At 32.6% G+C, this 18,858-nt stretch overlaps 1 protein-coding gene across 1 annotated transcript; it reads right to left on the bottom strand.

Moving 5' to 3' along the window:
* Nucleotides 1-529: 529 nt before the first annotated feature.
* LOC132754280 (N-lysine methyltransferase KMT5A-A-like) lies at nt 530-13,666 on the bottom strand (the record flags this gene model as incomplete). Its single annotated transcript, XM_060744898.1, is given in 7 exon segments — nt 530-629; nt 1,107-1,182; nt 2,055-2,132; nt 5,128-5,164; nt 12,030-12,222; nt 13,054-13,189; nt 13,601-13,666. Coding segments are annotated over 6 exon segments (530 nt in total), but the record flags the coding sequence as incomplete, so codon positions are not given.
* Between the last annotated feature and the right edge of the window lie 5,192 nt (nt 13,667-18,858).

The following is an 18,858-nucleotide window of genomic DNA, read 5'->3' as shown; positions in this document are numbered from 1 at the left end:
CTTTTCTTTCACCAATCAATACCTCATTGTATATAACATTTTTGCAACGTGTATGATATTTTATTCAAACAGGGAATGTTAATAAAAGTGAAGATGGTCATTAGTCCTGGGTTATAATTAAACTTATGTTCAAACTCAGAATTTGAAAAAAGTAGGATTTACACCTTTTGTGTAACAATTACATATTTTAGATGGTTTATTTGCTTAAAAGTGTTTTTTTTTTTCATTGCAGAATAAGTTCCACGTAAAACAAAAACAATAGGTTAGAGCAAAGGATAAGACATAACCAGGATAAACAAAAAACATACAACAGTCTGCTTGAATTTAAATATATAGTCCTAGGATGAACCAAAGTCACAAAAACTTCAAAATCAAAAAAATTGACAGACGACAGAATGACGACAGACATTCATGGATCCTAAAAGCTCACCTGAGCACTACGTGCTCCGGTGAGCTAAAATGTTAGTATTATGTGCCAAGTCAATTTGCTAGTACAATATGACATTTATTATTTTTCAAAACAAGTTACCTTTTTCAAGTTTCCATTTAAATGCCCTTCCTCCGACTTCAAACATATCATTGTCCTGCAGTCTTTTAACATGATGTGTGCATGAATCAACCAAAAAAATCTGAAAAGAACAAAAAGTAGAAACTTTGATTTGTAGAGACTAACATTAAATGCTCAAATTTCCCTAAAATGATATGCCTGAAGTGAAACAAGTTTGTTGTCAATTTATCACTGCTTTCTGTAGTCAGAGATTCATTAAAACTCACAGTGGCTGAGATGAATTAACTCTATATTAAAATGTTCAATATGTGTATACATTTATATCCCTCAGTCTTACTGGCTGGTAAGAACAAGATTATAATAGTTCTAAACTTACTTATAATTGGTTACGAAAACAATTAATCACTTTGTGTGGCTGTGTGGCCAAGTGATAAACATGTCACACTAGGATCATTGCTAAGTACTGGTTGGTTTCAGGAATGGATTAAAGGGTGCCTTTATAAGCTTATAGTTTCAAAAACAATTGAAAGATAAATTCTGTGTGAACAATCATTTTTTTCAATTGTCTTAAAAACTCAAGAAAATATTTATTCATTACCTGGCCAAGCTGATTTACTTCTATGAGTTTCTCATGGGCTGTAGCATTTTTCACAATTATGTCATTAGACTTTGCACTGAAATACATGAACAAAACTTTTTAACTTTGTATGAAGAATGTATCATATGTAGATGTCATTACGAATACTTCTCCTGAAGGACAATCATTGAGATTTAAATCTAAATAAGATTTTAGTATAAGTCTTAAAATAGCACCATTTTATTACACCAGACTGAAAATAAAAATGTGGCCATCGGACAAGAATGCCCACTCATTAATGGCTAAACTATTACTAAATAAAGCAATATTCTTTGAAAGCAAATACACTCTGAATCATAAATGAAAGTAACTTGACGACAACTATAAATAAGAGACCAACTAGTAAAGACATGAATCAAACTTTCATTTCTTCATGCATAAGTCGAGACTTTTGCTGCTTTACAAATGGTAATCTGGGTTGCCTTCATGCTTTGTTTATATTTTAATTATTTTAACCAACAGTCGATTAAATCTATATGCGGCACACAAACCACATTATGTTTATTTTTATTTCTATTTTTTAACAAATACTTGAATTTCAGCTGCATAACTAACAGACCCTTTTATTCTGTATTGAATTTTTGAAAATGTCTATATGTTAATCAAAATGGTCAAGATACAATGCCTTTTCATTAACCCTTTCGCTGCCAGAGGGTTATTGTTTTATTGATCACCTATTTAGAAAATAACAGGGACGGCATATGGCAGTGAAAGGGTTAATATTGTGACCCACACCCATAATGATTATTCATTCTAAGACTTGCATAGCCTATGGCAGTAAAAAGTTGATGTACTCTGCTCAAGTTAGTTTCTGGTGGTACGAAAGTCTAATGGAGAGAAATTCTTCAGTGAATTAAAACATAGGTGAGGAGCATTATATAAAAAGAGAAGTTTTGTTTTAAAACTTACCTGCCCCAACATATATATTTTCTCTATTCAAGTCTTCTAATGGTGCTGGTGCATCAGTAATATCTTCTCCATAAAGATCTGAAATGAAATTCAGAATCTATGCAAAAATGAGTGAAATAGTAATTTTTGTACCTACTTCATGAAGCATGGACACAGGAACTGTATTATTTTACTTGTTTAATATATATATATATATATATATATATGTTTGGTACTGTTCTACATTTCATGAGAAAAAGTGGTAGGCAAATTTAACCATGTGCATAAAAGCATTCTAGAGTAATAGCGAACAATATAGAAATGTACCAAATACATCCCACCCTCCTTCCATCCATCCAGAAAAGTAAAACACATTGTCTCATCTTCGTGAGGAAGCCATAATTTTACAGACCACACCCAAAATGTTTGTGTATAATTCGGGCTAAAGCCAAGTTTGTAAGGCACATCAGTTAGATTAAGCAATAACTGTTTTTAAGCAGATACATGTTTGTGCATGTATTATGAATAACATGGAATAACTTATTTGGCTCTTAAGTCATTAGGCTGATTTGATGAAAAAGTGAAGTGACTGAACAGACAAAAAAGTGCAATTTTATTTTATTATAAGGCAATAACTCTTGATCACAACACCAATTTGGACTAAACCTACTTATGCATCCTCACACAGTCGCAATACAAATATCTATCTATTACGTTTCATGAAATTCAGTCTGATCAGCAATGTGGACATACAATCAGAAAATGAAAGAGACTGGTGAATGGACAGTGCTAAAACTATTTGCCTCCCCTTGAGTGCCTACAACCTTTTAAAAGGGCAGCAATGACAATGGTCAGTTTGTCTGAAAAGTGGTTTTGTCTGTCTTATGAAATTAACCTTTCGCTGTCAGAGGATTATTGTTTTATTGATCACCTATTTGCAAGAGGGTTTTCTAAGAAATTTCTATATTAGTAATTAATATAATTATTATTATTTGTTATTAGTATTATAATAATTATATGTTTCCAAATCTGCGAGTATAATAATAATTATTGTCGATGGTATAATTTTCTTTATATCTATTATTATTTTTATTATTATTATTATTAATTTATTATTATTACTATTATTATTATAGAAACGGCTAAAAGCAGTCCATATGGCAAATACGCCGAAAATAACAGGGACGGCATTAGGGACGCCGTCCTATGGCAGGGAAAGGGTTAATATTGTGACCCACACCCATAATGATTATTCATTCTAAGACTTGCATAGCCTATGGCAGTAAAAAGTTTGATGTACTCTGCTCAAGTTAGTTTCTGGTGGTACGAAAGTCTAATGGAGAGAAATTCTTCAGTGAATTAAAACATAGGTGAGGAGCATTATATAAAAAGAGAAGTTTTGTTTTAAAACTTACCTGCCCCAACATATATATTTTCTCTATTCAAGTCTTCTAATGGTGCTGGTGCATCAGTAATATCTTCTCCATAAAGATATGAAATGAAATTCAGAATCTATGCAAAAATGAGTGAAATAGTAATTTTTGTACCTACTTCATGAAGCATGGACACAGGAACTGTATTATTTTACTTGTTTAATATATATATATATATATATGTTTGGTACTGTTCTACATTTCATGAGAAAAAGTGGTAGGCAAATTTAACCATGTGCATAAAAGCATTCTAGAGTAATAGCGAACAATATAGAAATGTACCAAATACATCCCACCCTCCTTCCATCCATCCAGAAAGTAAAACACATTGTCTCATCTTCGTGAGGAAGCCATAATTTTACAGACCACACCCAAAATGTTTGTGTATAATTCGGGCTAAAGCCAAGTTTGTAAGGCACATCAGTTAGATTAAGCAATAACTGTATTTAAGCAGATACATGTTTGTGCATGTATTATGAATAACATGGAATAACTTATTTGGCTCTTAAGTCATTAGGCTGATTTGATGAAAAAGTGAAGTGACTGAACAGACAAAAAAGTGCAATTTTATTTTATTATAAGGCAATAACTCTTGATCACAACACCAATTTGGACTAAACCTACTTATGCATCCTCACACAGTCGCAATACAAATATCTATCTATTACGTTTCATGAAATTCAGTCTGATCAGCAATGTGGACATACAATCAGAAAATGAAAGAGACTGGTGAATGGACAGTGCTAAAACTATTTGCCTCCCCTTGAGTGCTACAACCTTTTAAAAGGGCAGCAATGACAATGGTCAGTTTGTCTGAAAAGTGGTTTGGTCTGTCTTATGAAATTAACCTTTCGCTGTCAGAGGATTATTGTTTTATTGATCACCTATTTGCAAGAGGCGTTTTCTAAGAAATTTCTATATTAGTAATTAATATAATTATTACTTTTTGTTATTAGTATTATAATAATTATATATGTTTCCAAATCTGTGAGTATAATAATAATTATTGTCGATGGTATAATTTTCTTTATATCTATTATTATTTTTATTATTATTATTATTAATTTATTATTATTACTATTATTATTATAGAAACGGCTAAAGCAGTCCATATGGCAAATACGCCGAAAATAACAGGGACGGCATTAGGGACGCCGTCCCTATGGCAGGGAAAGGGTTAAAAAAGAGATATAAACTAGAAATTAAATGTCATCCTGACTTATAAAGGTGTAACTATCAAAAACTAAATTAACAGAAAAAAACTCAGTCAGACTTAAATCTCAGCTATGGGATCAGATATTGGAACATATAAATTTTGCAAAAAAGAACTTGTTTTAAAACTTTCAGGCACTTACTAAACCGCTAGCGGGTTAACTCTATATATATATAGGAATACCTACATATATACTACATATGTAAAAACACGTGAAAAAAAGGGAAAGGCAGGCAAATGCTACAGAAAACTTATAAGGGGATTAATGGTAAAAAACCCTTTTGTTTCAAACCTTTTTGCCATCCTTTCAGTTCTTCTGCATTGTATGCACAAAAAAGACACAAACTACTAACTATTTTACTGACTTTTTCACAACAGCAGCATGATCCTTTAGGTAAATTTAGGTCTGACTGTATTTAAAGGGTAACAAACAATTTTTCAAAATTACTTGGACAGGAATATAAAATAGGCCTAGTATCTCCATCCTAAAAATGAAGGAAAAACTCAGTTTGAGATGTACAGCTTGGAACCTGTTCAACTTAGGGGCATTTTTAAACCTTATAAAATAGTGACCTAGTATAATGCAAAATTTTACAAAGTATTGTCTTAACAATAATAACCAATGTTGCTTGATACTTCTGTAAGTACTTGCACATTCAAATCACTCTGTAAAAGATTAACCTGTCTCACTCGAGGTGATTTCCCTAACTGCCAAAAATATTTTATCTAGAATTTTGCATGGATGTGAAAATACCACCCATGTTAACATTTAGCAGAGCAACAGATAAGATGCGTATTTGCATATTTACACAATTAATTTTATAAAATACGCAATTGTTTTTTTGAGAATGCTTATCAAAACCCATTAAAGAAAATAAAATAAGCAATTGTCTTAAAAACCCCTGCGTATTTTCATTTTCATCACCACAAAATTAATCTGTCGTACGCTCGTAGTTTTGGACAAATTATATCGATATGCATGCTATCCGAATATTCCCGAATCAATGCAAACTAATCAACAGTCTCCGGTCTTCGACAGTCCCGGTCTCCAAAGACCGACTAAGCCATATCTATAAAGCATGAGACCGTTGATTTGTCCACTAAGGTCGACAGTCTTTACAGACCGGCAGAGACATTTGATTTTGAGAGACCATCAATAAGTAGGTCCCAGCTGTATCAATAGACGCTTTGAAAGTAATATGGCATTGTACAAAAAGGGAAGATGATTTGTAACAATACGGTCGTAAATAATAAACAACATGAGCATTTAAAATAAAAAATAAAACAATTGTGAAAAGTTCTAGTAAATTGTTAATCCTATTTTCTTTTTAAAACAGTTCAAATTTCATTGATATTAAAACCATAAAATTCATATCTTCATAATTAAATACCCAATTGATCTTGAAATCATAGGGTATCGAATTTTGGAATACCTAATTAAATGGAGCCAATACCCAATTCCAAAGGAAATGATGGAGTAATACCCAATTCACTTTTAAAGCTTATCTGTTGCTCTGTTTAGCATTCCTGGTAAAGCTTTGTAAATGACCAGAAATCCACATAATATTACTGTAAAACACTTATTTTTCGCGAGAACCTTATTTCGCGAATTTGAGGCAAAATGTCAAAAATAATTATTTCGCGTCAACATAAATTTCAGGGCTCATCCTGGGGGGAAATTTTAGGGAGAAGTGACTTCCTCGCGAAAAAAAAGGGAGAAGGGAAACAACCCAATGTGTATGCATTAACATGCATGGCTATACATCCTTTAACTATAATATAAACACAATTAATCTATTTATCAGCTATTTATAAGCTTTCTCTAAATATTTGTTTATATATTTTCATGTAGATTTATTGATAATAATGTGTAAGAAAAAGTATGATAAATAAATTAATTTTATGTTATTACATGTACTTTCCTCACTTTTAATAGAAGATACAGTTACATTGGATATTGCTTAACAATATCTGTCTGTTCTGTTAGAATGATTACTGAAATTCTTTTATGATCTTGTCTGTTGTAATGTCACTTTTATGTGCATATAATTATGCTTATAAAACAATTTTCAAACATCGAAGAATATGTAAAATATATACTGCAAACATTTGTGCACATTATATTTGATCACTAAAATTATATACATTCATTTCTTATTGAAAAATTTGACTGAGAAATTATAAAAAATAAATTTCTAATTACCTCCCTTTATTTTCATGAAATGTTTAACTGTAATATCTTTATAAATAATGCTTTTTGAAATTTACAATATTGATAAATCTTAATCTGAGCATCATATTTATAACATTAAAACAAATATATATATTGAAACTATAAGAACACTCCTTTCCTGACAAATTTTGTTGTTATATACATGTACACATGATATATGACCGATATGTAGCATGCCGATCATGATTCGTAGTTTTTCCGAGATGTCGTGCCCACGTGCGTAAGCTGTGTCAAATTTGGCATTTTTTCAAAGATAGCAATGTCAAACACTCTCACTGTCTACAACATATCAATCGTAAGATTTTTGCGAATTGGCTTTCTTAAATTTTCGCGTAGGTGTATCAGAATCAGCAACTTTCTTTTACTGCTAGGTTTGGGCATTTCGCCCTGTAGCCATGATGTGAGCGACATAACAATTTTTAATTCATGTTGAAGGACTGAAATCATTCAAAACTATGTTTAAGTTTTTAATCCGGTGGCTGATCATTAATGAAATTGATTATTTTTAATTGACTAACAGTGTTGTGATAGCCGTGGTTAAACACCGCGTGTATATTAATTAGGGAAGATATGCACGTGTTTAGATGATCGGGGAAAAAACAATCTATAATTATCGCCTAATCCCGTATTAAACTCGCAAAACTGCCCGTTTCGGGCCGATGCTCTCATTATTTACTGTTTAGAGTAGGCGGTCTATCGCTTTGCATACAGGTAGAAGGGTAGTATAAAGCGACGCTCTGATTGGATAATGATAATTAGCAGTCGTCGTATGGGCGGATACATTCTCTGCTCTTTACATCGCCAAGTAATTAGTCTTTGGGAATTAAGATTTTATCGGCGATGTTGACTTCTCTTTGATCATTTGGGAGAGCGAAATAGAAATATACACGGCGAAGTTTTCGCCTGAATCGCCCTTCCGGATGAGCCCTGAATTTGTGTCTTCCCGAAAAATGTGAAACAGGAAACCTGATGTCATTCGGATAATTTCTGTCCTGTCCGTTCACTTACTTTGCATTGTTTATTGTACGACGAATGCATTTATATCTGTATCAATATTTCTGATAGCTTGCTAATCTTCTTGTTAAGTGAAACCGTCTGTCTAAAAATATGTCAATAAAGTTTGATAATTATTTGATATGTGTTCACTGTGTTTGTCAAAGTTTAAAGTTTCACTGATTAGCCATTCAAAGGCAAGCAGACGAAAATCAATTAAACGGTACTGTAATTTGCCTAACCTGTAGTAAACAATTATGTTTACCCTCCGGCTTAAACTGTAGTACAATACTATAGGATACAACAAGAAAAGCATTGATGCAAAGCATCAAAGGGCGACGCCAAAAGAATTTGATCCAGGTTTGCACCTAAATACTTAACAAAAGATGTGTACTTTATAGCAGTACCATTTCATGTGACCTGGAGGCTTGGCCCAGTTTATGTTGAAACTTAATTAAACCAAAAAGAATAGACTCTGTCTTGCCAAGATGCAAAGACAATTTATAGTCAATAAACCAATCTTAAGATTTACTTTACCAGATACAAGGATACCTGAGTCATCATCATATAATGACAGGCACAAGTATCACACCTGGGAAGAAAAAATATGACCAGATTAATAAAAAATCTGTGTTCATCTTAAAAGTGTCAAAAACCAAAAAAGAAATGTAAATAATGACCCCCTTTAAAAATATACTATTAACTTAAAGTATATTTTTAAAGGGGGTCATCATTTACATTTTTTTTGGTTTGTGACACTTTAAAGATGAACACAGGTTTTTTATCAATCTGGTAATATTTTTTCTTCCCAGGTCTGATACTTGTGCCTGTGCATATAATAAAAGCTTATTGCTTAGGGTTGCAGACATGTCATACATAAAAGAGGACCTAAAATGAACATCAGGGGGACACCATAGGTATTCAGAGAGAAGGAGTACCAGCCACATTCACCAGCTGCTATCATAGATAAGACTTGAACCATGCAAGAATGTCATTACATATGGCAGATGCTTGAAGAGATGAAGAAGAAGAAAAAAGAACTTCTTCATGTGCAGTTTAGTGTGATCAACTGAACCAAATGCTTTTTGTAGATTTAAAAGTATCAAGCAAAACTGCCTTTGTCCATTTCAAATTAAATGCAATCTATTAAATGAATCAAACATGTGTCAGTTGAAAAACCACTTCTAAACCCTGACTGAAACTGCCTGATCATGACTCGAACCCATGACTTTCAGAAGACCAACTGAGCTATCCGGCCGGCTACACATTTTCTCTTTAATAATGAAACAGTTCTAAACCTAAACCTTTTTCCCCCACTATATTGATTCATGTACTTGAATTTCTGATGTTTACAGAGCATAGTGAATTAAACTCATGGTTATTTGCAGTAACAGGATGAGAAAAACTTTCAGCTTGACCAGAACTCAAACCTGTGACCCACAGAATAATGTACCGCAGCTGTAGCGATTGAGCTATCTGGTCGCTTACACATTTTCTCCCCTAAATAGTGAACAGTTCTAAACCGTGACATATATTTAGATTTTTAAATTAACAGATAATTAATTCTTAATTAATAAATAAGAAAAAAAACCTTACATACTCATAGTCTTAATTAAAATAACAATTTATATAATTATTATTGTATATTTATTTTTACTAAAATGGGCTAAGACAGTTATTGGTTGTGCCATTATTTATAACAGGTCAATTTGAAAGAGAATATAACTGTGCTAATACATGTACAATATCTATGATAAGAAATTTTATGAAGGCTGATTTGTATTTTACATCAAGGGCACCGGGCAAAAACATGAAAATGCAACAAACGAACCACTTTGTGGTAGATTGTATTTTCATGTTTTCATCTGGCGCCCGGTTACTTTTTGTACTTTGTTGGTTTTCATGTGGCACAAATCACCCACTATAAAATTTAGTGTACAAATTTATTCAAGGACAAGTATCAATCTACTCTATGAAAAGTCTGTTGTCGGGTTGACTCAGGAGACCTGGAGATTGAGACCGGTGTCCCTCCATTACAAATAGATAAGGCAGAAGCTGTCCTTTTCAAACTATGCACATGTTAGAAAAAAATTAGAATAACTATTCAGAACATGATTTTTTGAGGCTTTATCAATTATATTGCTTGATCCAAGTTTCAGGACATTTTCAATCAATACATGTATTATCATTTATAACTTTAAATGAAAGTCTCATCTTTTTAATAATAATGACATAACTGCAACTCTTTAAATTCAGAAATATTATAAGTCTCATCATACCAATATACTAAGATATAAATGTATGCACATAACATTAATAATTCCAAGTTTCTATTAAATAAATATGAAATATTGGGTATATAAAGCCAGTAAAAGTATATATATATCAATATTCACTCATCAGGGCCTCTATGCTTTTGATGACCTTACAACTGGTAAATTTTATAAAACAAAAATTGTAATCAATACCTAAGATAGACAGAAAAGAACAAATAATTTAGTAAACATGAGTTACTTCCACTTGAAATAAAGAAAACATGAAACCCAAAAGAACACCCTAAACATCAAAATTAATAAATGTTGCAGGCTCATTTTAATTATGCCATGCAAATTAATGGTAAAGTATTCATAAAAAAGTAGATGGCCATGTGACAGCAGTAATTGCAGAAAATCGGATAGCTGTCAACATCCGGATACTGGTACACTTTGTAAAAACAACCATTCTGTTCAACAGATAAACGTAATATGGATAAAATCAATAGGATAATCGTTTACAACAGTCCATTACCTATCCTAATACTCATTTGCAGGTGAACTTTCTTCTTGTAGGAAAGTTTTGAAAATATATAAATGAATGAGCATCAATGTAGACCACAACGATATTCGAAATCCGGGTTTTAGTATTGTCAATAAAACAAAGGGACAAGCTGTTAATCTGAGCCTGCAATTTCGTGAAAATAATATCACAATGCACATGCTTTTTATATAAAGTTATTAAATACAAATATAACAACATATTTGTTTACTTGATTTTTACGAATCAAAATAAATATAATTAACACAACATCAAATTAACTGCTAATAATAACAGCTCCTTCCATAGGCCAAAATAAAAAGTATTCCATAAAAGACGACGCCGCTCACCGGCGTCGCCAATAAATAGAAATGTTACAAACAACTCGCAAGTGCTAAAATATTTGTACCAAATACCAAAACAGTTATTCCGGTCAGTTATAGGCTGGGATTGTTCAATTGATAAATTGTGTTGGAAATTTAAGTTGGACAGATTTTCACATTAATTAGAACAATTTATAGAAATACCATTAAAATTTTGTGAGACGCATTAATTTGTTTATACTTGATTCTAGTGCAAGTCACAGTTACCTTCCTTGACACAGGTAATATGCAGCAAAGAAGTTTTTTTCAAATTCCTCAATAATACCAAATTGTTACAGGTAAATATTTCATACTAGTAATCTGTACGATATGTATATGCTGCAACACTTAATTAGCTATATGATGTAACTAGAACTGGTTTCAATACTTTCCCGCAGATATATATTCATGTGTACGCATTTTCGGATAGTGCTCATTTTTGGACAAGGGTATAGACAAAGTGAAATATTTGCGAGAAATATGAATTCGCGTCTTAGAAAACTCGCAATATTAGCAAAAATAAATTTCTCGCGAATAGTAAGTGTTTTACAGTATATGAATTACATAATCCAATTTAAAATTCATCTAAGCATGTTCTACCAATCCACTGGTTATCAGAGACATACCGAAAATCTACAGAAATTTCTCTAAATTGACAAGGCCAAATATTCCGAATATAGAAATGTGAAGGCACATGTAAACAATTTGAGCTTACTAGGTCAGTCATCTGTGCAAGATTACTTCACATCTACGGTATTTTACGCATGTTTAAATGAACCATCGTGCTTATAATGGATCAAAAAGATCTGTATCATAGCTTTGTGTTTCAAAAGGAAGAAATTTTGTTCCCAGACTGTTCGATTGTTTTCAGTTAAAATTGTTCATGAATTTATCTAGTAGTTGTCTCAATTTCACTGTAACAAATAAAATGTATAATTAGGTAAAAATTGTGCTGCAAGCATCAAATACCTTCAGTTTCCTCCATGGAAGGTCTTTTACTCCATCATCGTAGGTCAGTTGCTCACCTACAAAAATGTCTCTAACTGCATATAGCCATAACTTCACACCATTTTCAATTACTTTTTTCACCTTGCAGTTTGCCTTTTTTTGGCATTGGTCATTGACCATCCGACCCAGTCCATCCGAGAATGTGGCATCAATACTGAAATAAGATTACAGCAAGTATTTTAGAAGATGAATAGATAAGCAAGTGTTACCAAATATCCACAAAATTTTGTCCAGTGTATTGGCAAATTACACACTGAAAGACCTGGATGGTGGGTTTCAAAGATTTGATAAATACTAAGATCAGTCCTTAAGGCATTTTTGCTATATATTGCCTAATTCACAGGGATTTTTTTAAGGATTTTGGGAACATGACCCATACCCATGGAATTGGGAATTTCAGCGGTGTTTTGTTAAAATTGGGAAGAAATGTATGACTGAAATTTTACACTGATTAGATGGATGCATAATTACTGTCTAGGATGGCATCTTTAAACATATACGCACTATTACAGTGAAGGAGCCCTTATTTTCAAAGTTTTAGAATTTTTATTCAATATTGGGAAAATAATATACTATTTTCAATAGGGAATATGACCCAATAACGGCTATAAAATAAGCCAAAAAAATCCCTGTAATTCAGAAATCTTTAAAAGTAGAACAATTACTAGCAATAGCCACCAAGCCAATGGTAATATTACTACCATCAAATACACGTCAAGCAATAGAACAGTTACAATGTACAAGTAAGATTACAATCCAAATGATACTGAACATTTATGGTAAACCAACAGATGTCCCCCATATCATCAGCTCAACAGAGATAAATATATTGAGGGACATGTCCCCCAAACAAGGTTACAAACAATTATTGTAATAGTCCTATGGATATGAAAATGTGATGTTTTTCAATAAAATCATATTTAAAATGGGCATTAACATTTTCTAACAGAACAGTCAAAAATTAATTAAATTCAAACAATCTTACCAAGACATTTTCCCATTATGTTTAAAGTAATATTTAAACCCTGTCTCATCATCTTCTATATCAGATGTCAATATCCCCTTATATTCCAGCAGTGCTTCACCCTTTTCAATTCTTTGTCGTGCAAATACTCCATGACCTGTAAACAGGACAAGAACAATGATTAAAAAATTCCCATGTAAAATTCTCTACAAAGAAACACATCAGAATCTGCTAGTCACTGTACATAGCTTTTCTCAATAAATACATACAGTCTTAACTGCCCTAACGGTCGTCTCCGATTGATGGTCACCATTTAGTGGTCACTTTGTGACACACCAACGAATTTTCTTCAATTTTATCACTTTATTCAGTGGTCACCTACCGTCAGTTGCCTTCAAAAATACTTCCGACCGCATTTTCCTCCTGTTTAAATGGTCACTAACAACCAAAGTTGACACTTAATAATGCGAATATGCAGCAGACGAAATAAATCACCTTATTTGTCTGATAAGGGATGAAATCCCCCTTTGCGAGACTAAATTCACTAACTGATAAAAGTATCACTTACCAATATAAGTATTTATGAATTTTAATTCAAATTTATCTTCATCCACAGGGAAGTGAGTCAGTTTTTAGCTCACCTGTCACAAAGTGACAGGGTGAGCTTTTGTGATCGCTTTTCGTCCGGCGTCCGTCCATCGTCCGTCCGTAAACTTTTACTTTAAATGACATCTCCTCATAAACCACTAAGCCAATTTCATCCAAACTTCACAGGAATGTTCCTTTGGTGGTCACCTTTAAAAATTGTTCAAAGAATTTAATTCCATGCAGAACTCTGGTTGCCATGGCAACCAAAAGAAAAAACTTTAAATATCTTCTTTTAAAAAACCCAAAGAGCTAGAGCTTAGATATTTGGCATGAAACATCTTCTAGTGAGTGTCTACCAAGTTTGTTCAAATAAAAGCCCTGGGGTCAAAATTGGCCCCGCCCCAGGGGGTCATTGATTTTCCCTATATGCATATAGTAAAAACTTAAAAAATCTTCTTTAAAAGAACCCATAGAGCTAGAGCTAAGATATTTAGCATGAAACATCTTCTAATGGGTGTCTACCAAGTTTATTCAAATAAAAGCCCTGGGGTCAAAATTGGCCCCGCCCCAGGGGGTCATTGATTTTCCCTATATGCATATAGTAAAAACTTAAAAAATCTTCTTTTAAAGAACCCAAAGAGCTAGAACTAAGATATATAGCATGAAACATGTTCTAATAGGTGTCTACAAAGTTTGTTCAAATAAAAGCCCTGGGGTCAAAATTGGCCCCGCCCCGAGGGTCATTGATTTTCCTTATATGTGTATAGCAAAAACTTAAAAAATCTTCTTTGAAAAAACCCATATAGCTAGAGTTTAGATATTAAGCATGAAACATATTCTAGTGAGTGTCTACAAAGTTTGTTCAAATAAAAGTCCTGGGGTCAAAATTGGCTCCGCCCCAGGGGGTCATTGATTTTCCCTATATGCATATAGTAAAAACTTAAAAAATCTTCTTTTAAAGAACCCAAAGAGCTAGAGCTAAGATATTTAGCATGAAACATGTTCTAATGGGTGTCTACAAAGTTTGTTCAAATAAAAGCTCTGGGGTCAAAATTGGCCCCGCCCCGGGGGTCATTGATTTTCCTTATATGTGTATAGCAAAAACTTAAAAAATCTTCTTTGAAAAAACCCAAATAGCTAGAGTTTAGATATTAAGCATGAAACATCTTCTAGTGAGTGTCTACCAAGTTTGTTCAAATAAAAGCCCTGGGGTCAAAATTGGCCCCACCCCAGGGGGTCATTGATTTTCCCTGTATGCATATATTAAAAACTTAAAAAATCTTCTTTTAAAGAACCCAAAGAGCTAGAGCTGAGATATTTAGCATGAACATGTTCTAATGGGTGTCTACAAAGTTTGTTCAAATAAAAGCCCTGGGGTCAAAATTGGCCCCGCCCCGGGGGTCATTGATTTTCCTTATATGTGTATGGCAAAAACTTAAAACTCTTCTTTGAAAAAACCCAAATAGCTAGAGTTTAGATATTAAGAATGAAACATCTTCTAGTAAGTGTCTACAAAGTTTGTTCAAATAAAAGCCCTGGGGTTAAAACTGGCCCCACCCCAGAGGTGTCATTGTTTTAGTAAAAACTTAAAAAATCTTCTTTAAAAAACCCAATGAGCTAGAGGTTAGATTTTAAGCAGGAAACATCTTTTTGTTGGTGTCTACCAAGTTTGTCCAAATAAAAGCCCTTGGGTTTAAATTGGCCCTGCCAAAGGGGGGGGGGGGGCGGAGGTCATTGTTTTTCATTATATGTGTGTAGTAAAAACTTAACATCATGGAACATCTTCTAATGGGTGTCTTCCAAGTTTGCTCAAATAAAAGCCCTGGGGTTTAAACTGGCCCCACTCCGGGGGCCTATATACAGGTGAGCGACCTCAGGGCCATCATGGCCCTCTTGTTTTCTTGTTCTCATTTTACCTGAAAATATAGCATAAATCTTAAGTCATATTAAATTTGCCATAATACATTTGTGTGCCAATAAACATAAGCTTCATGCTACTGAGGCATCTTAATATAGTAAACAAGTATTCCAAGTTCCAAAGCAATAGCTTTGATGGTTCGTGAAAAAGTGGATCTAAACATAAAACTTAACCAAACTGGAATGCCGACACTGACGATCAAGTGATGACAATAGCAGATATTTCAAAAATCAGATGAGCTAAAAATGCAATTACCGGTAATTAACAAATTAGCAAATTAGGCACTGAATTACTTTGATGGTGATAATAAGTTTAACAAATTTTTAGTTACTTTTAAGATTAAAGAAATAAGTAATTCAACCCTTAAGGGATTTTCTGTATGATCTGCCTATCTTTAAAAATAGAAACTAGAAATGAGTCCATAGGACACGGGTGCCCCCATGGCATCACTGTTCTGTCAATCTTATGACTCTAAGTCAAATATTTTTTGAAAACTAAAAATCTTTTACTAAGTAAAGGGCAAGAACTTTACAAATACTGAATAAATCCACAAGCAAACCCCAAGGTGCATAAGTACACATGCTAACCAACATTCTTGTAAACTTTCACGCCTACAAGTGAAATACTTTTTGAGCTATGCATGAACAAGTTGAAAATTGCAAATTTATACTACTGTAAGTCAAGGGCAATAACTTTAACAAAAATGAAAAAAATCCACATGCAAAGTCCCAGGTGCATATCTTCACAGTGATGTGAATCATCATTCCTGTAAAGTTGGTTGATTTTAACTAAAGCACTCAAGGAACAAACAACAACATAATGAAACGGTTTTTACTAAGTCAAGGGAAATAACAAATACTGGATAAATCCACAAGCGAAACCCCTGGTGCAAAACTAAATATGCTTAGCAACCTTCCCGTAATGTTTAATGACTCAATGTCAAATCCTTTTTGAGTTACATGCGACACAAGTTGAAAATTGCAAAAAAAATTTAAGTCAAGGGCAATAACTTAAAAAAAACTATATAAATCCGGCCGAACATACCCAGATGCACAACTTCACATGCTGATCAATATTCCTGTAAAGTTTCAAGACTCTAGGTCAAATACTTTTTGAGTTACCTGCGACACAAGTTGAAAATTGCAAAATTTTACTAAGTCAAGGGCAATTACTCTAAAAGTACTAAAATATCCAGACGAAAATATCCAGCTGCACAACTACACATGCTGATCAACATTCCTGTAAAGTTTCATGTCTCTAGGTCAATTACTTTTTGAGTAACATGCGACACAAAAGAGAACGGATGGACAGAAGGACGGACGGACAAGGGTAAATCTAAATGCCCGCCACTAAAGTGGGGGTACAAAAATACTAGCAATAGCCGCTATGCCCCAATGGTAATATTGCTACCACGAAATCGAACAGTTACAAGTAAGATTACAATCCAAATGATACTGAATATTTGACTTCAATACAGCTACTGGTAGTGAACAGATGTCCCCCAAATAATTTTGTTGCAGCTCAACAGAGATAAATATATTGAGGGACATGTCCCCCAAAACATAATAAATACAGGAATGTATAATATATATGCTTGACCTTTAAACCCTCTTATAGGCAATTTAGAATTTTACCTGTGACCTTGACCTCTGGCCTAATGACCCCAAAATTGTCCAGTGCCCTTTTGTTGTTGTGAGCAATTATCATGTCAAGTATGAAGTTCCTAGCAATAAGGGTTCTCATATTACAGGCAATTCTTGAGACAATCTGCTTCAGTGAAACTCATGAGACCTTTTCACAATGTATTTCTGTACACTTAGCAAATTTATAAATTACTTTGATGGTGAAAATATAAGTTTTATAAAAACTTAGTTAAAGATTTGAGAAATAAATTCAATCCTTTAGGGATTTTCACTATGAATTGCCTATTTTAGAAATCTTTAAAAATTACTAACAATAGCCACCAAGCCAATGGTAATATTACTACCATCAAATACAAGTCAAGCAATAGAACAGTTACAATGTACAAGTTAGAAGACAGGGGATTCATATATAGTGGGAAAGGAAAAAAAAATGACAGAATCCACTGTACACTTAGCAAATTTATATATATATATTATATTATATATATATATATATATATATATATATATATATATATATATATATATATATATATAGCAAATTTATATATATATATATATATATATATATATATATATATATATTATATATATATATAAGACAGTAAGACAGTAAGACAAACTTTATTTATAGTCGGTTATGATTAACAGTACAAAACATAAGCTTTAAGCTTGTATCCGACATGAACAAAATATAGAAAATAATAATAAGAAACAAAGAAAACAAAAACAAACAGACACCATAAGATAAAAATACATACAATTAATTTATATAGTCATTGTAATGAAATCTGAGCATTTACAATGAAAATATAGTCATATCTATTAACAGGGTTTTACATATATACAGATACATAGTACATAATTCAAGGAAAAGACTTAAAATTTATTTACAAGCAAAAAAACAGGAATCAAGTAAAATAGAACATAAAAGATTAGATGCACATAGAGCAGGCACACTTGTCATTACTCCATGTTTCAATTAGTCGTTTAAACTCATTTAAGTCAGATATATATATTATATTATATATATAATATATAGCAAAGGATGCAACTAAAAATTGCTCACTTCATGAAAAAGTAAATAGAACGCAGTATACAACAGTTTTTTTCCTTTTGACTGTTGGACATTGTTGAAAGAATCGATAATTGAATCACTTTGTAACACGGACAAGATATAATTAAAAATAACCTTTAATGTTTAATTTTTACACACGTTCATAAAATTTTCCGTTTGTAAAATTAGTCTTGTAAAATGGCATCTAATGCAAATGTCTGCTCAAATAAGAAAGTTTAATCATGTACAGTAATCGGTTAAATATCAATCAGTTACCACCATCAATGATGCAATCATGAACTTTTGGTACAAATTATTGTAACAATTTTTGTTTGTTTTGATAATTTCTATTCTTGGCTTCTATTTTGATGTTGCCCGTATGTTCCATGAGTAAATCCAACTTCTGTTGGTGACTGTCAATTTCATTGGCTAATGAATAATAATAATCCGGATAATAACAGCATATAGCCGTGATAAATAGTGTTAGTTTCATCAGCCAATGAAAATACTCTGAACATAAACACAGGTCTGCCAAATGGGCGACAACTTGACAGCCAATGTAGACATTGAAATGTAAGCTATTTCCTGCAATGTTACAGGTTTTAATGAAGAGTTTGTAT

The sequence above is a fragment of the Ruditapes philippinarum genome, unplaced genomic scaffold (genome assembly GCF_026571515.1).
Source record: "Ruditapes philippinarum isolate M1 unplaced genomic scaffold, ASM2657151v2 ctg10798_1_1_1_1, whole genome shotgun sequence".
Taxonomy (NCBI): Eukaryota; Metazoa; Mollusca; class Bivalvia; order Venerida; family Veneridae; genus Ruditapes; species Ruditapes philippinarum.
Note: the sequence above shows the minus strand (reverse complement) of the source record. Positions and strands in the feature narration are given on the sequence as shown.